Source organism: Trichoplusia ni, chromosome 11, assembly GCF_003590095.1.
Source record: "Trichoplusia ni isolate ovarian cell line Hi5 chromosome 11, tn1, whole genome shotgun sequence".
Lineage (NCBI taxonomy): Eukaryota > Metazoa > Arthropoda > Insecta > Lepidoptera > Noctuidae > Trichoplusia > Trichoplusia ni.
Genome location: NC_039488.1, coordinates 10172268 through 10197937, shown reverse-complemented (window position 1 = coordinate 10197937; position 25670 = coordinate 10172268). Strand labels below are relative to the sequence as shown.

The window sequence follows — 25670 nt, the reverse complement described above, 5'->3', positions numbered from 1 at the left end:
TTGTCTTTTATTGGCTCCCAAATTCAAAAGATTGTTATGCATGGCAAAAATGATCTTTAGCTAACGTATGATGAACGATGTACCGTCACACACACACACACACATACAAGATATACTCTAACGTACAGTCGTGTACATAAACCTAGTTTCCACCACAAGTTTCTGCAGTGTACAGTCGTGTACATCAGGGTGTATTGGAAACACGTTCTCTCATCGTCTCGCAACATTAGCGCCTCGGTAACCAAACACAAACAGGAACAGAGACTGTCCGGTAATCTATTTCTGATCTCACGTGTCCGTTCGATGCTTGTCTAAGACGCCATTGTGTGCTAATGGAATTAAAATCTTAGTATCTTGTTTATTTCAAATTTGGATCACAATTCTGTCTTTTATTGCAATCACTTAATTTTTGATAGTACTTTCTTTGGATTTAGAAGTCAGTAAAAATAAAAATGTAACAAACAAAGAAAGATCGCGCGTTTATAAAACATTTTTCCATTTTCTCCGAATAACGCATTAAATTCGATCGAAAATTTTGCTACACTTATCTAAATTTTACATTTTAAAATATAAATTAGATTAAAGGCTTCTACCCAAACAAAAAGAAAAACAGGACCTACATAATTAGAATCAATTAAAAATGTTCGCTAATTTACTTATCAAGGATCCTATCAAATCCGAATTTCCAATTCGAGAACCTATTGAAACCCCGAAAACAATTAGACTGAATCTTTTGTCCAATCCGAAGCTAACTATCAAATTGTACGATTAATCCCGAACGTTGCATATCTGCGTATGGGTTCTCTTTGTTGTATCGCGTAGCCTTTGTACTTGCTTAGTGCGTTTTGGCACCGCTCCAGCCGGTTCATTTACCCAACAACCGATCTTCCGGATGCCCGGGAGCAAACGAATCTCTTTATAATGTGGTGTGTTATTCTGATTATGATTTTATTAGTGTTGTTTTAGTTTTGCTGGATTTTTTTTTGTATAATTTTTGCTCTGTTCTGTACATAGATTTAATTTGGATTTTAGTAACAGAGCATACTTATCTGCATATAATCATTTTCAGGTTCCTTCTCAAATTTACTTCACGGTCAGTTTTGTCTCAGCTTAATTACTGAGAAGATACATTTCCTGTTGATATGGTCTCATTAGTACCCGCTTGGTTTTTCCAAAAAGGATCCTTGAATTTTGCGATACCACGATTTTAGTTACTTAAACCCTTAGTACTAATACCCATTAGATAAATAATGAAGATTCTCAGAACATCAATAGGTACAAAACTGTCTGGCTGGATAAATCAAACTCAAGTACTATAGAACACAAAAAAAACTTATACAGACATATTTTACACAATCGGAATCCACACGGATTTAAAATCGGGCTTTATTGAATTTTCGATACCCAAAATGCTCCAGGGATTCGCTAGTTTACGTCGAAAACGTTTTAAATGTTCCAACGGGTTTTGCGTCACGATTAATCTCCGATTTGTGGATTACTTTGCGGTTTATTCAACTCCAACTTTTTACATTGCTCGGCGATTTTCAATTGTTTTTCTCTTATAGCAAATTCAGTCGTGGAACTTATACTCCATTGTTCGGTATTCGTTTTTCACTGTATCACATAGCAGCTACATACGATTCCGTAAGTTGTGAATGATTTGAATAATTAGGTGTTTGACTTGATTTTTCCGTCAGGTAAATTTAAAAAAACGTTGAAGAGGGTTTTTCATTTATTTAATGAATTTAAAAAGAAGAGAAAAAAAAATATTTTCACAGATTGTGAAACGTATGGAAGTCAGTGATGTAATTAGCCCCAAATCTAATAATGTCTTGTCGGAAAAAGGTATATTGATTTGAACCTGTTCAAAACCTTCCTATCATTTCTGCGTGGATACAGTTAGCATCTTTAAATTTGATGTTATTTTTTAACATCTTATTTTGGTTCATTTATTTATACTTTTTATAAATCATTATCCACAGCCTATTTTATGAATTCATAATCTATATTTAATAGCAGATAGACAGAGAGATAACAAGTTTCATGTATAAATGCGTCGAGTTTTCATGAAACGTTATATACTTTTTCTTTTTATTCGAGCTCTAACAAAAATTACATACAAATACTTAAAAGGTCTTGTCGGTTAATTTCTCGTCACCATTCCAAACAGCGTCTGCAAACAGAATACTGCCGTCGAGTACAAAGTACACAGCGGAGTGCTTCGACCGATTTCTAAAATTGGATTCGACATTTAGTTTACTAGGTCTTACTCGCTGTCGTTTTATATCTGCGTACCTTCTCACCGATGCGTTACATTGCGAAATGTTGCATCATATTTTACTGTACAAAGTTTTAAATAAAATCTTTAATTAAAAAAAATATGGAATAAAGCGGAAGAGGGGAAGTACTCCCCAAGTAACTTAACTTAAACTCCACAAGTTGATCAATTACATTATCGCTTTTTGCGGTCGGTCTATGGATGGGTGATCTAAGTCGTAAAGAGTTTTACCGTGATTAGGCCACGTTAAATTGTGGGTCTCATCCATTATTTACACATGACATGACATGTATTTGATAGTCGTTACGGGTAGAAGCAAAAAATACCGACAATCAGTCTTATTAAGACTTATCGTGTTGCTCTGGCCGCTTTCTCATTTACAATACAGACATCAAAAACCTTTATTTTTATCTGTTCCAGTTATCGCAAAGACATTTAATCTATCTAATACAGTTAGTCCACTAAGAAAATAATAACGTTCACGATTAATGTGTTTATTCAGACAGGCTGTGAATGTCAAGTTAACAAGATTAGCAGGATCGATCGTGTTACCCCGCGCCGTAATCAGTTTTGTTTTGCTCAAGCATAATTTGATTTAGATTGATATTTGTAGATTAAGTGGCAATTTGTAGGTTGATGGAATTGTATTGTTTAGGATATGTTGAGGAACGTTGGTCAGTTTCAATTTAGGAACACTAGTTTCTTATGCTTTAGCAGTTTTTTTATCAATTTCGTACCGTAATTTTAACAGTGTGATCCTGATACTGAGGCACCACTGTATTACCTGCCTCTGTCCGACTTTTTATCATCAGGCAGTGTTTCAGGAACCGTGATACATAGACTGTTGATTTTTTACAAATTATTCAATTCATTTATTTTGGCGATTGTAATAATTTCAACTATTTCTATTGCCGCTGTAAGAAAAACAAGTTAAGCAACTCTTGTTGCGGTCATACATTTGAGGATCCGCGAGCCCTCAGTCGCTCGACCCGCACACCACTTATTTTCGTAGTATTTTGGCTGTTTGTAAATAACTCAAGTTTAAAAATGTTTTGTAACAAAACAAAAAGGTTTATTAGTCCAAAAATAATATTTTATTTTCCTGAGTAGGGCTCAATATGTATAATCGAGTGATTCCACGCAAACACTTATATATATGTACATAATCAAAACCTGCATAGGAAATGAAATACAGGACACACACTCACAAAAAATAACCAATAAACAGTTTTCCAAACAGTAGTCCTGGATTTGCTAGTATCGCCGATATTGCGTCAAAAAACGTTTCTCTTTGCTAAAAACGCCCATATTTCAGAACTGTTATTGACACTGTTAGTCTATCATGAACACAGCGCTCGTAACTGCACACATTGAAATATTGGAAACGCAAAACAAAGGAAAACATGGAAAATATTCTGTTTCATAGGCTATTAATAGCTGTGCAGTCTGGGTTACTGGATGTGTTAATTAAAGAGTTCGTGTATCGTTTTTAGGGTTCCGTAACAAAAATTTTATCACATTACCCTATTACTGAGGCTGTCTGTCCGTCTGTTCGTACATTTGTCCATCTGTCCATGTGTTTTTCGTTTATATATGTATTTATTCTTAGAGAGACTTGCAGACAAATGACAGTATTCTAACATATTCTAAACTTGTAAGAGACTTGTTTGTGGAATTAGCAGCGTGATAGATTATCACATTAGTAATCTGTCTGATCGTCTGTCAAAAATGAAGATGGAGGAAAAGCAGTGCTTTTTACGATTCATTATTTAATAAATTTTTGGTACCTATCCTCATAAGTATTTGTCACCAAACCCTTGAACAGAACGCTCAGTGTCGCGAGTCTGTCTCGTACTTTACTGGATATTCATCTTACTCTGAAATTTGTGCGTCGGTCAGTAATTGAAAGCTCCATATATCGTTAAACCGTTAATAGAAGTGTACTCATGAATGCTATGAAAAAATAAAATTTATGTTTTGATTACAGTTCTCGTTAACTTAAATTTATTTCAGTCTTTCTTGCGTTTTAGTTTCATTTCTATTTGGACCATGTGGTTAAGTTTTATTGTAAGCAAAAAGTACTCGTACTATAAATTTAGTTTTCACTTGCAATATTTCCATTACAAATCTCTTTCGTTAAATCCTATTAGACTTATACCCGAAGGTTAGTCCAGTATACTAAACTTTTACATTAATATGTAATATCATAATATAAAACTACTATACTCCGATAAAAATTGTATAAAATAGCACTACACCTTTGTTCTTTTACCAAGGTACAAACATATTACCAAGATCAAAATCGCCATTTTGCGACATTGAAACGTGCCTACAGCCTCAAGGTTTTGTTATATTATTAGACTGTAATAATACTTTTTATTTAAACGAACAAAGACAAATGGTTATTGCAAGTGACAGGCACGCTGTGGTTTTTAAACAGGAAGCATTTTTCTTAACTTCAGCAATAAACAATGCCAAAACAATATACGGCTAGTGAAGCTGAAAATAACATATTTTTCTCTTGTCATTTGTTTTGTTGGTTTAGTACTTATACGTAGAGGATTTTTTTATATTTGGAATTTAATTTTTTTATATGTTGTATTTGGGTACTGTGGATGTTGAAGGAGGTATGGTGTTTTGGTGCTGTTCTAAGTTCGGAGTTGTTCAAAACACGTTACTGTTTTTTTCAGTTTTTAGGATTGTTTTAACTGTGATCTTTGAATGTTTAACAAAGAGACAACCATAATCAAACTTATGTTGAACGTTTCATGAAATTTTGTATCATAAAATAGAGACTTGTGAGAGGCATTTAATATGACCTGGTTCCTCAAATAATCTTATAAAAAAAAAAGGAAAATTGTGAACGGACGGAAAACTGTGAATTGTGAACGGATTCTTTTCCGCTTTTATTTAATATACTTTCAACATGCTCAATACGAAAGCATTTTATTGTTATTCCACATCAGCAAAATAACTAATAATTGCTATAAACTAATGCTAGTTCTGTGTTGGTTCAGAGCCCCCACGGACTTCACCCCAGCAAGACGGCGGGTTGGTCGGTGCTACTCCCAGATCGTCAGTCGCTCCCCCCGATCCCTCGCCTACGTTTCCAACGGTAACGTATAAATTATAATTATGTACACTGCTGAATTGATTTCTTCTGTTTTTAAGGTCAAAGCTTATTAAGAAAACAGGTCCATCTTCAATTTTGTTCATTATTCTCAACGAATGCCTCAACATTGAAAATTGACCCACTCTTCTTTAGTAAGAAAAATACTAGCATAGGTACACCAGAGTAGAGTACTGTTTTGCTTTCTCGATACCAGCGTTATTACTTTACGCTGGTAGGCTTCCATTACGGAAATTTATCTGCCTGTTTCTGAATTTTCATGTACATTTTATACAACTTGGGTGTGGTACCAATAAGAATGGTGTTTTGAGAGACCAGCAATCCTAAAACAGCCGTCAACGAAATGTGATGGCCGGCGACAATACTCGAATTTTGGGAGGTGCAGTGGTACATTATCCGATTCGTAGTGCTTTCTGCTTTTTTAACAATTATTCACATCTATGTATTGTCGTTTACGTCAAGATAATTCGAAGTATAAAACAATAGCACGAAAGTGATAGACTATCGGATAAAATATACAATTCATCGTAATAACAAATTATTGTTAAGTTGCGCTCACGTGTTTCGGTAAAGGTTGAACCAGTTAAATATATTAGTTTGTCATTCTGTTTTACTATGTTTAATTTGTGTAAGTCAAAGGTGGGTGGATAAACATGTATAACCGACATTATATTAATTGCTAAATTTTTTATGTATATTTTTGATCAAACAATTTTTTATGTCGACAAATATCAATTATGTAAAATATTTGAGCTACATCTAATTATTGTTGATAGAATGCTTTCTAAAACCACCTCTTGCTTTAGAAACGATGTACCTGTAATATATATACATATTTTTGAGTACTATGTAATTCAATGCAACAAGTTTAAAACTCAATCAACTCAGAATAATATAATACCACTGCTGGATAGACGATCTCCAAATGGCTCAATCACGCCCAGTCCTCGTACTTTCAGAATCGGAGCCTTTATTTTCAAACATAATAAAAAAGACCAGGTTTACAGCAACACTATTTGAGGAATCAAACAAAACGGTCCGGAGGAAAAGCTGATTAACTCAACTAACTTTGACAACGGAGTTGAAACTGACTGTATTCATAACCAAAATTAGCAATTCAGAATACCATATTTGGACGGATGATTCGCTTTGTTAAAATTTATCAGATTGTATTTGTAAGCAGAAGGGTGGCAATCAGACCTTGTTTATTTTGAAAATAAGAACGATTTGATGTTAAGAATAGTAATTGATTTTTGGGAGTATGGAGAAAATATAAACAATACGTCACGCTCCCAAAACAACTCTTGACCAAATTTTGTCTTTCCAGAAAAACTATTAGTGTGCAGAATATTAAACATTACATTCTACATTAATAATATTCAATTTGATATAACAGATACGAGGCGTAGAAATTGGAATAGTAGTTTTGGTGCTGATCGTTTGGATCGGCGCGATAGCACTATTCTTCAACCGATGGGGCAAGATCAGGATGCTGCTGCCTTACCAGCCAGACTACAAACAGGAACAGTTGAAGGTAAACATTCAAAAATTTTATTTAGATGTTTGGAAAAGTATCAAAATTTTTGGTTAGTTACGCTGTTTATCGAGATCGCCTGAGTATATTCGGACCCAACTGGATTATTTAGTCTGGGACCCTGCCATAGCACAAGTTCATGGAGGATTACCGGTTGGATCTGAAACTAATCAGGCAATTTCGATAAATAGTCGTGAGTAAAGCACATTTAAAATACTTCAAATTCGCCTCAAGAAAGCAATTACAATAATATCAGAATTTTTCTTGAACATTCTATCTAATATTGAAAATAAAATTAAAAATAAACGAAATGTAAATTTTAATGAATTGTAAATATTACAAAAAATAAACCAATCTGAGAATAATAAGTATGGTATACTGTTTAAAAAATGAGAAAAATGTAAAAACAAATGGAAAAAGAAAAACTTGATTAAAATTTAAAGTTCTGTCCTACTTCTGTTACTTTATTACTGTGGAATAATTATTCAGAATATTAATTAACACTGGTCTTAAACTAAAAGATGGTAATTGTTAAATCGTACAAGCTAATGTAATTTCAACAGGTGGATGTACAATGTACTCATGTACCGACGTCGCTATAGGACACATCGATATGGTTTGTTCGATGCCCTCAAAATTGCTACATTTATTCCCAGTATATTTAGAATCTCGTACTTCAGTATCTGTATTTTGTAATGTATTAAAAGCCGCATTTTCTTCTGCAGGGCAAAAAACTTCCCTCTTTCCATTTATCTAGAAATCATTAACGGAAACCCAATACTAAATTTACCTTTTTTGATCTATTTTGTAATTTCTAATGCATTGTCTTGTGATATCTCTACCATGTGATTTTCATTACATGCCTCTGCTATGTTAGTTTTATCGAAATATTTGAATATTCAATCATTTTTGTAGATAGGTACTTTTACTCTTGGTACCCATTGGAATTTAGCTTGCGGTAATGATTTATTCTATCTAGGTAGACTAGGGTTTGAAATTTCCTTTTGCTAGTATCAGTATTGATATTTTTCAATTCGATTTAGATTCGGTCATGTACCTAATTTTTTATCAGGTCATTTATGTCAACTGGATTATTACGTTATTAAAATATTGTAAATTGTTGAAATCCATAAATATTGAAACTCAATCCATGACATAAAGTAAGGATCTGGGATCAATACAAGTCGATTCACCTATAGATGACATTCACTGGAAAATTGATTTAAGAAGTAACATAGTTTTCATGACAGACAAATGTGTTTTCGATTCTCAGGTGCCTGGTAGCAGTGCATTAGCGGCTGCAGCGGCGGGAGGCACGTGCGGGGCCCATTCCGCGCCATCCGCGTGTTCGGTAAATGTAATTTCACTTTTGGATATACCTTTGTAGTTATTTGAATCTTTGCAGCCATTATCGAAAGCGCTAATAACAGTTTTTGCATCAATGTCATCAAAATTGATACCAAATTTAAGTTTCTTTCGGCTTTCCATTCTGACTGCAAAATTTGTAGATTAGTAGAATTTATTTTTAAGATAATTCTATTGGCTATTCTTCATTTCATATATTTCCCGAATCACTTTTTCATTTTCTTGAAAAAACTTTTGATCATGTCATTGTACAAAAAATTACAAAATTTTAGGTACTATAAAATACCGTCGTGATATATAACCATTTCAAACAATTAAGCAAATAGATATGTCTACTTAATTTAAATAAGTAGAATACATTTAAATGATTTAAATCTTCATATATATACTACTACGGTCTACTGCAGGACATTTCCCTGTTCCAAGATGCGCCAAAGCCAGCAGCGCTTGGGCTAGACAAGTCTGTCGAAGGTCCAATAGCCGAACAAATTAATAACCTTTTCTTGAAAACAACTAAAACTTTTGTTGGAATACATTTTACAAAAAATATACAACATAAATATAAGTGGTAATCACACTTTTTGACTTCAAAGCAATAACCTTTTGTTTCCATATAATCTTAAACCATTCAAAGTTATTATACTTCGACTAAGAGTCTTACTTAGACTTAAAACAACAATATGACACTTACATTTTTAAAATATATTCTTTAAAGGCATCTCAAGAGAAATCTTTTTCGATATAACATACGCAAAAAGAATCTTAAAGCAAAACCATCAGACCTTAAGCCACGTTTGTTTTTGAAGAACAAAGTAATTTCAACTTTTCGAAGGCTTCTACAATATTAACAGCTGACATGTATTCGTAACGGTGTTAGTTTATTAATTTTAGATTACCTAAGTGCGTCACTTTCAATGTGTTAATGTGCCCCTATTTTCCTTGGGTGTGACGTTAAAATGTTAGAACATACTCGATACTTTCTGTCTGAACAAGGCTGTGGCAGGTCATTGAAATTAACGCTAAGGATGGCTGCGTCTGAATCATGATCTGTACTTACAATATGCCAAGAAAATACACTAACAGATGGGGAAAAGTTAAAGACGCTTTGAGCAATTTATGTGTACAACAAAAAGGCCTCAAAAATAGATCCTTAAAAAAATGCAGATTTTATTGACTCAACCAAAAATTTACATTCGCGTGCCTCATTCGAAAACAAATAAGAATCGTAGCTAACAAGCGCATGCATTGCGGAAAAACTAATTTGAATACGTTTTATTCTGTTACGCCTACTATCTTAACTGTATCATTGGCTGCCAAGGTTAGTGAATTACTTGGGTTGCAGTAAAACGATGTAGCGTGATTCCTAGCCGCAATGCAGCATTACTTTCACTGAAGGTCGCAATCCTGCAACTTCAATCTAAATATAGCTCATAAGGCTTATTGTTTTATAACGAGCTCGCTTTAGATTACATGGATATCGAGTTGATTAATGATTTGCCCTTTACCTTGTGGCATGGAAATTGTTATAATGTAATTCAATTTTTTCTGAAACATTTTGCCTTTTTTTCGCCCGGAAGTTCGGTTTAACCTACTGTCAGTTTCAGGAGAGAGGTTTTTTTTGCCTTCCCCTTACCTTTTACTTTAGAGTTCTTATGTCTTCCCAAAGATTCAGACCTGTCTACGTCAGACGAATCCTCATCAGATTTAAATTGCCTATTCTTGGTTGTAAAGGTTTCGTAATTAAATAGCCAAGTAATAAATAGTAAGTTTAAAAAAATATGTTAAGTACGAAATCGAAACTCATTTTAGGAAAAAAACTTTTAGCCACGGTATTTTCCATGCTCCAATTTTATTCTTAAATAACATTTCAAGCAATAAAACGTACATCATCAATACTGGCCCTTTATAAACTGAATTGTGTTGGAGTTCGAGGCTTTTGTGGTGCGATGAAGTTTGAAAGGTCGGGATCATGTTTGCGTGTTTCTTTGTTAGGCTCCAAAAATCTGCCTCGTAAAAAATCAACCTCAATAAAATGTTTGGGATAAGTAAATAGTCAGGTTTTTTGTTCGAATACAAACCTAAGTAATTCAATGATATTCTGTATTTAAAGCGATAAATATAACATCTGATGTTACGCTTTTGTTTTGTTTTGAAAAGAGAATTCAGATTCATGAATCAGGTATTGCGGTATGAGCTTGGTCATGATTTATTTTCATCAATTTCCTTCCTAAACCTATAAACGAAGAAAAACACAAGAATGCCATCGGTATACCTCTTACCACTCCATTATAAACTTTCCTGTTTTCACGATAAAGTTTAATCCAATATAATTACACTCCATCTCAGTATAATCTCATAAAAATCTGATAAATTACATCAAAACACCTAAAATTCTTATCTTAAGCAAGTTAACATCGTAAGTTGCAAACTTCAGATGTTTAGATGTTCATAATAAGTTTACAAAGTCGGATTAAAGTAAAATCCGTAACATGTATTTGCGGTACATAAAAATACTTCGCTAGCTTCCAGAAAGTTTTCCCAAAGTGGTCTTATCGTTTTATTGAGTAGAACGAGTGACGAAAAGTCGAAGCAATTTTATGGCTTCCAGTTTCTTTCAGCCAGTTACAAGTTCGAACGTCTCCATAAACTTCGGTGCAAACGTGCGGAGATGTTTTCACAGGATGGTGAGCCAATACCCTGAATTGACGTTTAGCGTCCCTGTAGAATAATTTTATAGTCTGCGGAGATATTTTATTCGATTTTTAAAGTCTGTCAAGTCTTTCCCTGGATGGTGGGTTTCGTATTTCAGTTTACTAGAATATGTGGTTCGTGGCCTGCAGTACGTTTAATCCCATCGCTGGACAAGCACTTCTGTGATCCACGCTTGCTTGTGGTGAGTATGGGTGTCTGGGTGAGTCTGGTGTCTGGTGTCTTTTGATAAGAAAATAAATATTTTTATTTTACACACCATTACTTGCGTTTGAAGTCGTTGCGCGTTGTTTAGGCCATAAACTGGGATTGAAGTGCAGCTTGAAATCTTGAAATTTAGAACCATTTAAAAAGTCCAGCGAATTAAATTTATTGAATTGAATTGGTCGAATTTAAAGCTACATTTATTTCGTGAAGTTTAAAGCGTCATTCAAGATAAACAAATAACCTTTTAACGGGCACTGTAATAAGCAAATGAATAAATCGTATCTTGCGTAGTCGTTGAATCAATAATGGCCAGTAAAATCTGTCGGTTCCATCCGTAAAATGGCGAATAAAACATAATACTTATTGCAAATACTTTCGGTTAGAGGAGAGCCTTAGATCTTTTAGTGGTCGTAAGCTAACCATGATAGGTTCACACAATGGCGGTCTACTGCTTCCCGTAAAGTTTTGACTAGACTGTTTGTTGGTCCAAGTTTTACCATCGATTATAAATTTGATGCCTTCTGAGAGTAATTACTGATACCGTAAATTGTCCAGCCAGTAGTTTGTGGCTAAGCTATAACCGCATAAGTAATTCGATCACAAATTAAGCTACGCTTGACGCGATTGGTCCGCAGATGGGTGACCATAATACAATAATAAGGGATTTTATAAAAACTTAGTCAAAAGCTGAAATTGTCTGCGTCGATACAAACTAAGGTCCTTACAATTAGAAACACTGCCAAAGGGTTATCCCTTTCCAATTCCCAAATTGAGCTTATAATTGAAATCCCTTCTCAAATCCATAACGCGGTTACATACGTGCCGCTAATATAAATGGGATTACACCAGATCTCTATAAGCAATGGTTTGTGACGTATGGGCCCAAAATCCGCCATCTGCATAAGCCCTTACGAACGCGATAAAGTCAGTTGTAAAACGTGTTTTATATCGCATTATATTGCACCAAGCTACTCGTTTCAAATAAAACAAGAACGACAGATGTGTTCTTTTCATTACCTCAGTTTGTTGCGATTTGCAGTTTCCATTTTATTTCGGACCAATAAAGTTGGTTTTCAAAGCGATTGAGATCGTTTGATAAGTACGTCGGGTTTGCCGTAATTTGAGTGTCAATTCCCCGAATTTTGAGGTTGGTTAGGTTAGAATGTGTTTCAAAAGGCCCTGTTACCAGCCAATTCAAAGGGGCATCGGAAAACTGATTAACGTTAGGTAAAATCTGTACGGGTATAACAAATTTTGTATCGTACTGTAATTACTTTAAATTTCCGTGAATTTGGTCCTTTGTACAAAATTTATGAAAAAAATATAATTATATCTTTAAACGTGATATAAAAAAGCTTTCGTTTTTCTTTTTAAATATTCAAAATCCGACGTGTATATTCTATTCCATTGTAACGCCATTCATAATTAAGTAAAAAAGTTACACGAACGTCAAAGTTCCCTATTCCTGGTAATGATACCATCAATTAGAACTTTCTCGAACTTTAGTTGTTACTGTTGTTCGGGATCACATGATATAATTATTAGTTAGGAGAACTTTGTTGTTTTTTTTAATATATACGGAACGTTTCGCATGACGTTCTGTAGTCATACGATGCTTGGCTGAAAATAGACTGGGTATTTTTGTCGTTATTTTTTTTACTCTATCTTTTTAAGTTTCATTGGCCTCGGCTTTCAGTTATTTGGGATACAAATGAAGAAAGTATTTTGCATAGAGTATCGGTCTATCTAAGCTCCATATTCTAATTGTTGATGCTCAAAGGTCATCTTATGACAGTCGGGGCCAACGGCTTAACCTGTGGGTGAAGACTCAAGAGTTTCGAAATCTTTAAATACAAGTGGTCAGCCATCTACAGATCAACGAGGTTCCACTACTAATCATAAAAATACGGTATTGAGCCATTTATTTAATTTAGTAGATTCTGGATTAAAAGTAAAATGTGTTTCGCAGAATATAAAACAGAGGCAATTGAAAGTTGTATAAAGTGCGATCCGCAGGCTCTACTTGGGTCGTACTCGACTGAAAGCTTAATTACTTTACCATTCAAGGTACAACCGTACTTACTTAACTGCACTTTTCTTTTAACTTGTGAACTAAGCTGCCCCTTGTAATTAATAATACTTAAGTGGGTGACTCACTTGTATTAAAACTGAATATTTATTTTTGAGCCTTTTGGTTTTCGTAAGATAGTAATTTATTTTCATCCACAAAAGTTTTATATTATTTTTCTTCCATTTTATTAGGTTTGATACAAAAGATCATTTAAATAAATTGAAAATCACCCTAATATGAAAGGGGAGGGGTTGTTTCAGAATTTTATCAATCCTTACATTTTTTTTAAATATGACTTTATTCTGCATTTCATAACAATACATAATATGTTTTAATGTAAAACTTCTCACAACACTTCTAACATCTTGTATATACCTATATAATCTAGAATCTCGTTTCTCCTTGCCATGCAACACATGCCTCGATTTAATTGATCACATTAGTCGGCGGAATTGTTTTGTTGAATGCACGAGAGAAAATTACAGGCATACGTAGAAGGCTTTCATCTGGATAGAATCGATTTAACTAGCGACCGAGTTAAATGTGTTAATTCATTGTTATTTAAATTAAATTGGTACGACATACCTACAAAATTAAAATTAAACTAGCTGCCCCATCAAACGTTGTTTCGCCATGGCACTTATAAAAAGCATGATGTACGGATAAAAAAACAACACTTAGAGTAGGAAAAATATATGTCATCCGATTCTCAGACCCCCAATATGCACACAAAAATTTCACGAGAGTCAGTCGAGCCGTTTCGTATATTTTCGTTCGACTGATTTTTTTAATAAATATGCTTCTAGTTATCAAACTCTAAAAAACATTTTGACATAGCAAACTCCTTTCCTTAAAACACACTAAAAATGCTGTTCAAACATTTTTAAAGCAAAATAATTTCGACACGAAGTTTCATGTCAGAAATGAAAGCGATTTTACACGAAAATCCATTCGCTTACACTATACGATACGTCGTAGTAGTCAAACGAACACCGTCTCTTCTCCCTAGTAATTTGGTTGCCAGCTCATGTGACAGTGATTGCTGTGTATTTCTAATCAACAACCTCGCCTTGTTAGTCCCGAGGTCTATCCCAATATGTGAAAGGATTTTTCGAAAACTGGGATGCGATTTGTGACAGCGTTGTAGTAGAATTTCCAGTTTTTAGAGTTTGTAAAAGATTGGCGAGTTGAATGTATGAAACTTTTTGGGAGCTGATTTTCGGATTTGCAAGGAAAGTTTACAGTTCATTCTATTATTAAAATAAAGATTGTTTTAAAAGTGTATTTTCAGCCACTGGTATTTTAAATGACCAAAACCTATACCATGTTGGCATAGAGTTCTGAAGTTACCAGCCCGTTGCCCTGTTATCGAGATAAAAAATACTGCTTTATGAAAAAAAAAATTGTGAAACAGAAAAAAAGTGAAACTCTTGGGCATCATTCAAAATTTTTAATGGGGCACGTCATCACTAGTGTTAAATGCAACGAGTTTAGCGATATCCCATAAAATCAGCTGATTTCTGCATTATGGAGTGATTGTAGACTTACAAAACTCATATGCCATGGACTCATAATATAAAAACGTTGTGCTCTTGTTTCTGGGCAGTCATGTAAAAAGCCTTTTTGATTCAAACTAATGAGATGTCATTAGTATTCTGTACCGTCATTGTCTGTCACAAGCGTCCTAATTGTGACGTCAATTGAAACTGATTGATTGTAATGGGTTTAACTCTCGCAATCAAATGATTCGATGTATCAGATTGACGGTTTCGAAAAAAAAAAATAGTTCAAATTCACCATGTCCTGGAATAAAAAAGGAGTTTTTGGGAGTACTCGTTGCCTAGTATTTTTTTATCTAAATACCAAAACGACGTTACTTTTCACATGCACAAGGAAAGCTTAATCTAGAATAAGCATTCGTAGCTCTTACAGTTGCCCTAGGCTGAGATCGAACTTGCGTTATGTACAGTAGGTATAACGTGGCTTCCTTAACCACTAAGCTATCCGTAAGTCTCTTTACAAATTCAAGCTATTTTTTTACCTACAGCATATAATGGATAAATATTTATGGCTATTGTCTATGTTACAAAATTATCGCTATTCGCATTTCAATTTCACTATCAAGATGATATTAACACAAAGACGATTCCTGCTTGTCCGTTTTGTTCCTTACATAATACCTGTCAGACAATTGTAGCTTCTTATATTTAGAATATCATTCCAGAATATACATCATACAATACAATAACATATTTTATATTGTATCAAACAATAATAAAACCCTATTCAATTTCCATAAATGTAGGCTCAACTTAATAATCCAAAAAGGTAATATACTTTGAGATAACACGTCACTGTTCAGTCCGATAGGCTTATTAAGCAATGAAGGGGGATCCCCGAGAGATGGTAAAGGGTTCTATCAGTTATCTGTCAACTGGACGTCCGATTGTGTTTGCTTAAACGTGCAATTGTTTGTGGGTAATCGAGTTTGTTTGGTCTAGGGATGTCTTGAGGGATCGGTTTTCGTTTTTAGAGATGGGCTGGTTTTTGTGGACTGGTTGGAAAATTTTGCGTCTTTACATTCGGTAATACTAAACCAGTCCGGGATGTGTGGGTTTTTAAAGAAACACCCATGTTCTATGGTGTTTTCAAAACAGTATGTCGAATGTCTGGTTTCAAAAGCTAACTGTTAAATAGTGTTTTGAAAATTTACTATATTTCTTTATAAATTTAGCGGGATTCAATTAAATATCAATTAAAACGAGGAGAATAAAAAATACTTTTCGATAATTAGGCTTGACTCTAAGATGCGTTAAGGGGTGATTCTCCGGAAAAAAGTAACACAAATAAAGAACATCATTATCCTCACCACATTTTTTCATACTGTAGACTGCTTGATTTAATATTGTTTTTACCTAAGCGTGTAAAGTACTACGGCTATTATTAGATGAAGTAAGAATTAAAACATTTTAAGCATCATAGTGAAGTGAACCAGTTGGCGAGGATAATGATATGACCTTAACTAGTGTATTTTTTCCGAAGAATCACCCTAAGACGATGTGACCAGAGGTAACTCATATTATTTTCGGAAAATAATTTATCACCAAAGAAAACTATCTAATATATCATTTTCTGTCCGTATCATAAAAGCTTCTACACTATGTCATTAAATATTTTTGCAGTGCTATAAAATTCTTCTCTTTCATTTTCCCCGCTAAATATCGTTGAAGGCGATGTTAAGAAATAATAAATCTTAATGATACTTCAAGAAGCTTCAACGGAACGATGAACAGACCCTTTCTGCAGTTATTAATATTCATTCGACTTAATGTGGTAATTTATAGTCTTATACTGTCTGGCATCTTTGACTTACCTTCTTGGTAATATCCGAAGTGATAGTGATCATGTCTGGGTAATAGCAATAATGATTATTTTTAGACTTGCGTTGGAGTGTTGAAGTTCAGGAAAATAATAAAAATAATGGAGAGCAAAATCGAGGATTTTTTGGCTTTTATCTTATTTTTGTGGTAAATTACTTATATGGTAATTGATCCTCTACTCTAGTTTACTACAGACTTTTTTGATTAGACAAAAATTTAAAAGGTCATGGAAAAAATAATCAGAAGAATAATCCTATTTTTATTTTAAGTCCATACAAATATCCATTTGCAATATGATTTCGTACACTGTCAGTATAGGTACCTACACTACTACCCTATACCTGAAGGTACCCTTTCAAGTTTATTTTTACTTTTCCACTTTATGTTACTTTCACCTTGGTTTTGTAAAACCTTATGTAACACAAGATATTCGTACCCGTCTTAATGTAAGATAATTTTTCACGGAGAGTGAGTGAGAGTCTTGCCGTTATACCTTCCAGGTATTATATGGATCTAAGTAAAGGGGAGGATAATGTTTTAGAACCTTGTGAAGATATGTTGGAATTTACAAGACTTTGTATGAAGTGTACATATACTTTAAGATAGCTATTGCGGAATGACTCTTGTAGCTGGTAGCGTTTGGCTGTTGCAAAAACAAAAAAAAAACCGCAACAAAAATATATCCGTGGCCGTATTTCAGAATGAAGACATAGACGTACCTTTTATAGAAGTATCAAGAAATATTCAGCGTGGTCGAATATCACCGATAGTATGCCCGAATCAAAGTGTCAAGTACTGACAAATTTAAAACGTATTTAAAGACGACAAGGACAAGAAAAGTTCTTAAATAGAAAAAACAATATAAGAGACTTCTTTTAACACTGTCTTTGATTGCTACCAATTTGATTTACAAATTTTTATTCATATCATTCAAATCTATCCGGGATTGTACTCTCAATTTATACTGGCTACTGAAGTTTACTCCCGATTCAGATCAAATATTTCAATCAAAGCAAACAACTTTATAACAAAATTCTTTTTTTTTTGATAAAATGTAGAAAATCTGAGAAATTGTGAATAAAAGCTTGTGGCCACTAGAATGAATTAATACTTTGCCAGCCAGTGCAGGTTGTTCAAAACTTGAACTATAAAAAACCCAATCGCGTTCCATATTCAATTAGTGTTCGAAAACATCAATGAAGGGATTGATAGCAAAACCATTGCGATAACTTGCGATATCGCTTTCATAATGGGGCATTAAGTAATTTTATTTTAACATTTTTTTTGCAAAATTAACGTAATGTAGTAAAGACGTAAATTAACCTAGTGTAAAAAAATACTGTCGGTCGTACCCTTTGACATCTCAATAAGTGTCAGTATGATTATCTTAATAAAAGGATTGAATACCGATAGCTTTGATTTATCGATACTAAGCGATATACATAGGGATACTTGACTTTGCGAATGGGTATTTTACGACGGCGAATTGAGACTGTAAAAGATTGTTCAAGCAAAAATTGAAGAGGGGAATTTCCACAATGGCTTTTATCACAATGATAAAGGTTTCATTCAGGAAGAATAGGTTATAATAAGATTGTCGACTGTCTTATTTATATGCATTACTTTATTCAATCGAGTTTTCAATTTCAAAAGGGACTCTTTTGTTTTTCATACAAATTTTCTTTCAATGAAAAATGTTCGTTGAATTTTTTGACATATTTTTCAATTTTGCTGTAACTCAACTTTCTTGTATACTCGCGTGACTGGAACAAATCAAATTAAGCCTAATTTATCGAAATTGTACCCCGAATCCGATATCGCTTAAGTAGGGCGCCTCAAATATACGTAATAAAACTACCGGGAATCATAGGAATTTGTTGGAACTACCATATTTATGGGGTTTGGGTGTTGAACGACTTCCCTGATGATAGTTATGCATAATAATAAATGCACAAATTGCTTATACCGCCCTCTATACGCGTTTTCGGGACTCTACATATTTCCATTAAACCACAAATACTTATTGTGGTACAAATAATGCTCAGACACATCTCATACTTATAATACCAGACGTTTACGAATCCCAAATCATAACTATCGAATATTCGATTATCGCGTATCCTTTTCGATACGAGAAGAGTTATTTGTCCAAAAATGATACTCTTACAAGCTGTTAATCGATTTAGACATGAAAGAAAACCTTTTTCGTGAAAAATTATTGAAATAATTTCTTAATTTACTCTAATTAAGATTAACGCAATTTCCATCTTACACTTAATAGCCAAAATTATTCTTTCTGATCTAACAAACTAAATAAACCTACAAAACCTCCTTACGAAACTCATAAGCCATGTATAGCATGTTACTGACGTCTTAAGTCCCTCAAGCACACTACACTTTTATTGACCTCCTTTCGTTCATCGGACGCTGCGAAGACTCCTCTCAAGACAGCTATTAAGTCGGTAACTTTATTTACTTGATCATGTGATTCATTGTGACCAAGAGGCCTACCACGATCTCTTAAACAAAAGCGGGTGATTTTGCGAACGTGAGATGGCGCTCTACGCTGTGTATTCTCGTCTCGTTTTTACAATTGAAGCAGTGTTTTGGAAGATGGTGGTAGGAGCTCTGATTAATTTATCGTGAAGTTGTCTCTTGAACCCAGGTCAGAGGTTGGACTATTTTGGTGACCCGTTTTGTTGATGTTAGGATGTTGTAGATGTTTTGTAATTGTGTTGCTAATAAAGCAGTGTTATAAAAGATGTCTTTCGTGCGGAAAATAGGGAGAAATAAAAGCAAAGGAACCGTTGTAATGTAGGTTGATTATGAAAAGGTGAGCAAGTAGTATGTAATAGTTAGTCAATAGTTAGAACGAAACTATAGTAAGGAAACTTTTACATTTGTCTAAGCAAAGAGTAATTATGTTCTTCTAAATATAATATGTAGTTTATTTATACAAAATAAAAAAAAACTAGTTAAGTAACAGTTGCACAACACACTTGCGTTTACTTGCAATATAAACTAATCGGATGGGCGGCAAAAAATTGTGAGCTTTGACCTCAAATTAATGTGTTACCTGCCAACGGGTTCCATCTTTACCCTTTGGGTACATAACCCTAAAAAGTGCTACTAAATAAAGGTGGGTTAAATTATTCATATACGTATTACTAACCACATCCATACATAGTGTATTTTTACAAGCTTTTATTTAACTTGCAATGTTATAAATTATCCCTCAAAATTGACTTCGATCTTCAAAGTTTTCGTCATGTTTAATACTCAGTAATTTCGTTCCCGAACTGACAGCCAATTGTGCGTCAGACGTGTTGATTGATTGGTTAATTAAATTTAATGAACTATATATACTTCATAATGAAGCTTTCCAACATCATCGATAGTATTTATTTTAATAATTATACTGTCAGATGTATCTGATGATTAATTTTGTGCCTACATTAAATACTAGCTGTTGCCCGCGACTTCGTCCCCGTGGGTAGAAGATATGTTATGATTTATACCTGCCCTGATTTTTTTCTCATTTTCCATTGTATCTTCGTTCCTATTAGTCGCAGCGTGATGGTTTATAGCCAAACAGCTTTATAGCGTTTTTTATAGCGTAAAGGCTTCCTCGATGAATGGTCTATTCAACACAAAAAGAATTTTCAATTTGGACTAGTAGTTCCTGGGATTAGCGCGTTCAAACAAACAAACAAACTCTTCAGCTTTATATATTAGTATAGAGTATAGATAAATAAATAGGATATATTAAGGGCTTTATCATAGACAATTAGTATTTTAATGCCTCCTTAAACCAATTTACAATATTATAGGTGGGAAATTCATTTTACAACAGAGGCAGAGATTTAAATGCGTATTATTCCTCAAGTAACTCATTCGGTTTTTTTATTTTAAAACAATTTTCTAAAAGACAAATTTAAGTATGTTTAGTGTTGTTTAACTAATGAATAAATGCTCAATAAAACATCTCAAACAATGAATCAACTTTTGACGATATTTCCTCAAATTTGAGCACTTTAGCATAAACCGGAAGACCTCTTTGATTTCCTAAATTGTACTTTTCCTTATATTTAGATCAAAGATATTCACGCACATGTAATATTTACATATTTACGATCGCAATTCCTTTGACGCGGAAATGAACCGTGTTGCAAGTAGTTATTATTTTTATTTCGTACCTACTACTAGTTTTTTGTCAAACTGTATTTGGTTCATATTCCTTTGAAACACTTAAAATTGTCGAATGTTTTGTATCCGAAATTTGAATCTATGTTGAAAATCAACTAACTTTTCACAAAGTTTTGTGAAGTCTGTTTAAATGGGCATCGCAATGGTCAGTCTGAATGTTACCATTGCAGATTGCATCCAATTGACTGCACTGTTTAGAATTAAAACCTTTTGTGGGTACGTGAAGAATTGTTGCGATTGCCACGCACGGTAGTTCAGTAAATGATGAAAAAATGGTGTAAATATGCACAGAAATGAAAATCTATATGTTTACTACATATATATTTTCATTTTAAGAATAATGTAGACAATTTCGTTGTTACATAGATACATATTACATACATACAGTGTATTTCTAAATACATAAATCATAAAGAAACACAGAAAAAAATGATCATGCTCATCACACAAATATTTGCCCTGGGTGGGAACCGAACGCACAACCTCCGGTATAGCAGTCAGGGCCACTTACCACTAGACCAAAGCACGCAGGGTCAAGACAGGGTTGTTACCCTCCCAATCACTGCAACCTTTGTTCTAGAGTACTAAGCCGTGCACCGAGATTGGCTACGAATTTACGGATCTTACTTTGATGTAATGCTTTCGAATTTTATAACTTTGAAGCTTCGATTTCGAAGATGACGGTTATTTTGTGGTCAAGATATGTCTTTGAGGTTTCATACCAAAATGGCAATTAATAGAGAAAGTAAAACTCCGAATCATGAAGTGCACAGTACAGAAATGTTAAAGATACCAATTGATTGGTAAACCCTCAAATTTAATTGGGGTTCCGTTATTGACCGTTTGGCTGCAGAAGAAAACCGACGCAGTGTTTGTTAACACGTTCTTTGAAGATTTTCACAGAAACACTCTTAAATTTAGGATAAAAATAAAAGCCTAAAAAATGAAAATGATACAAAGAACGTGTTTACAGAAAATCTGATGAATGTACCTACTGATGTGTTTATGAAGGAAGTAATTTTAGAACGATTTGCGTTCGTTTTTTAATTTATTAGCTGGCTGACAGCCAGATACTTTCCTTTTTGTTCTTGCGGTAAAACGTTTAGTTTTCATCAGTAATGATTACCTTAATATCATCGACTAAGGCAAAAATCATCAATATATAGAACACAGAAAATACTAAGAAGCGATTATCTTTGAGGTTTTTAAATAAATTCAAGTGTTTTAATTCACTGATTTTCTACCAGGAAAAGTTTTCATGAATTAACTTGTGTGAGGGTGTCTTATTTGTGACTTTGTTTTGTGAAAGCCCCGTGACAGAAGAAATAAATTCTCTAGTGCCAGAGTCGTTAATATAAGCGTCAGAAATTCATTTCTAATAAAATTTCCAACAAAATACGTACAAAGATCACTCGAGATTTCTTTCTTCTCCTAAACCAAAGAGATCATTATCGTATACCAAGAAATCGTCTAAGATCAGAGTTTATCTCAAGCGTAGATACTTGACCCTTCCGACCTTAAGGCTTCGGAAAACCTCTACACCGCGGCAACCCTCAGAATAGCAACAATACCGCTTCTTTGGCTTTAACAATAAGTTTTACGTTGTTCGGGATCTTTCGTCCCACGTATTTAAAACTAAATATTCTGTTTAAAAGGCCGTGGATTTTATCACTTGAGTTGCTCAGAAGACTTCTTCTTCTCTGACAAATTAATTGGTATTAATTCGTAATCATTGTGAATTATTTTAATACGACAAAAGCAAGACTTAACGTTAAGCAGTCTTAATAAGAGAACTTTAATAAATAGTGTTCTTATTGAATTTGGCTTTAGCAATCAACAGTAGGTTTTTTTTTTAGTTTTTTTTTTTAATGTAAATAATTGAATGTAAACCTCAATCTAAACACAATCATGTAACTATTAGTACGAACCAAAACATTACCAAAATATAACAATACAAAACAGAATAACACAAAATTAATAGAAGGGAATAGAACACAAATACAGTCATAATTCATTTCTTAGTTGCTAACCGTCCCTTCACCTAATGACAGGCATTAGCGGGCTCGGGGCCTACCATCTTTTCCTAAAGTAAAACTGTTTCTGTTGTGAAGGAGAGACACCGCTCTACATTATGTAGCACGCTATCTCGCTCCCACGCATGTGACTATCTTTGAGAGTTCTTGGTAGGCCTGTAGTATTTTACAAGGGATTCCGATGGCTTTGTCCGGTAATCGACTTTGTAAGAACCCCACAAAATGTTGTTTTTAATTTCTGTATTAAGAGCGTTTCGCTTTTATATTTTATTATGAAATATCGTTTTGTTAATTGTGGGCCACTTTATTTAAATAACCTTTGGAATATTTACAAATCTGCTTTTATTTTCTTTTCATGGAGACCTTAATATATTTTTCTTTAGTCTTCTGAGCTATTCACCTATTTCAATGTTCATATTGAAGTCTTATCACTAAACCGTCTTATACAATAAAGATATCAAAACTTTTTGGTAAATCTCTTAGAACGTTCTCAATTAAGTTTTGTTGTTTATATCACCGAAAGTTGTCATTAGATTGCAAGGGGAGAGTTACGTCAATTGTGTGTCAAATTATTATAAGAGATGTGACACACTCGTAGCATATCTTCAGTCTCTTGGTATCTGCCATTCATGTATTTAATGTCAATCTGGATTCGATTGATCCTTTTGTGAAATGAATTGAAGTATATGTAGTTGTAGCCCACAAGGAGAATATTAAGGAAGTTTTGTGTGTAGGTTTTGGGGTTCGTCCCTAAAGACAAAAAACAACCCTATTACTTATTTTTCCTTTTTGTCTGTCCATCTGACACCAGATTGTACCTTTGGAACGCGGAAAGCTAGATAGTATATTTTTATTTGATGACGTATTTTTGGTTCCTCTATTGCAACAAATAATATAAAAAGGACGTTAAGGTTATGCAACCTAGATGGCCTATTTTTGATGTTTTTTTTTTTTATATTGCCTTATTATACACAACCCTCAGTATCACGAGTCGCGCTTGACCAGTTTATTCACCGTCAGACTTCTAAAATTTTGTCATAGTATAGTTTGTGTGGTTTTATATTTGATCATAATATATAGCTATGATAGGGCTCGGGGTATCCAATTAAACTTAATTTGACAAACATAAGTTCAAAAAGGACTGGAATAAAATTAAGTTAGTCAGTAAAATTATGTTTTCACACAGAGCTTCCGACAAAACGTAAGCATCTCATAAAACCAATAATAGTTCATTAGAGATATGATACAAAATTATGATTTTATTTTATTTCTTACAATTTACAGACATTAGACTAACAAATCCCTTAATAGAAATATGTAATTAATTATTAAAATAGTCGAGAACTGTAAGAGGATTGGCTTAGAACTTTCTATTGTTCTATTAGAGGTACAAAGTGCTTAACTCGAGCCAATGTAATCTCATTTCGACCATTCACTCCAAGATGGAAGTCTGTACTGATAGATAATGCAAATTGTATTGCATTTGATATTAACTATTGTTTTAATATTTGAAAGGTTTTTGTTTGATGTTAGATTAGCGGATTAGATGTAGATGGTTTATTCGATCTGCATATTTTGATAGTTCAATGGACTTTTATGTTCTTCTTTGATAATTAAATAAGACAGGAATGCTACGGGGTTGGAGTTCGATCCCAAGGTATGAACTGTCTTCTTGTATGTTGTGTATATTTTAGAAACAATTTTTTATTTCACATCAGTTTTAAATTGTAATTCGACTTCGAAGTCACAGTTAGAGGATTCACTAGACGCCTTTACGACAGTACATTTACTATTGTTTAATAAAAATATCGTTTTTACTCACATATTTAGGACTCACGATTTAGACTCAATCGGAGATTTTAAGTTTGGATCCAATTTTGAATTCGTCTTAAGAAACTTTGTATAGGAGCACATTTGTTGAAAATCATTGCTTAAACAATTAACGTGTCTGCATAGAATAAAATAATTATCTATTGAAATAAAAAAAAATACCTATTTTAATGGATATTCACTTATTTTCCACTAAATAGAATTTAAAAATAACCTGTTCCAAATTGAAACAAATATTTGAACAGCCATATCGACTGCATTACGGGAAATGCGGTTTATCGGATAATTTGGTGTTTCAATTGAGCATATTCTATCAATAATATTTGGTGTAAATTGCAATAGTGGATTGGCAATCATTGATAGGTACCTACACCTAAATCAACGTTATTTATTTGATGGATGTTATTTAGTCTGCCGTACAGAGTAATGCGGTTGTTATGTGAATTTCATTAGTGGTTTTGGTAGAACAATTTGAATCACATTAAGGATTAAGTGCAAAATTTAATTTAAAAAGGTGTGTAAATTTTTATCACAAAAAGTCAAACGTCGAAAAATTATGTCACTCCGATACATCATCGGCCTAGCCTTTTCCCAACTATGCTGGGGTCGGCTACCAGTCTAACCGGTTTCAGCTAGGTACCAGTATTTTACAAGGAGCGACTGCCTATCTGACCTCCTCAACCCAGTTACCTGGGCAACACGATACCCCTTGGTTAGGGTTAGACTGGTTGTCAGACTTTTCAAGCATCTGACTACCTGTAACGACTGTCAAGTATGTAGGAATAACAGCCGGGACCCACAATTTAACGTGCCTTTCGAAACACGGAAGAACTCTTTATGACAAAGATGGGTGATCTATGGACCAAGCGCGGTCAAGCATAGCTTAAACTGTGATCGATTCAGTAATGCGGTTATAGCTTAGCCACG

At 33.8% G+C, this 25670-nt stretch overlaps 1 protein-coding gene across 3 annotated transcripts in view; it reads left to right on the top strand.

Moving 5' to 3' along the window:
* LOC113498950 overlaps positions 1–25670 on the top strand; it is a 152124-nt gene that overhangs the window by 114469 nt on the left and 11985 nt on the right. For 2 of the 3 annotated variants that reach the window (XM_026879216.1, XM_026879214.1), the window contains exons 5-7: positions 5296–5393; positions 6805–6942; positions 8216–8299. In XM_026879216.1, the coding sequence (XP_026735017.1) occupies positions 5296–5393; positions 6805–6942; positions 8216–8299 (320 nt within the window). The remainder of the gene's footprint in view (positions 1–5295; positions 5394–6804; positions 6943–8215; positions 8300–25670) is intronic. The other variant, XM_026879215.1, reaches the window with a different exon arrangement.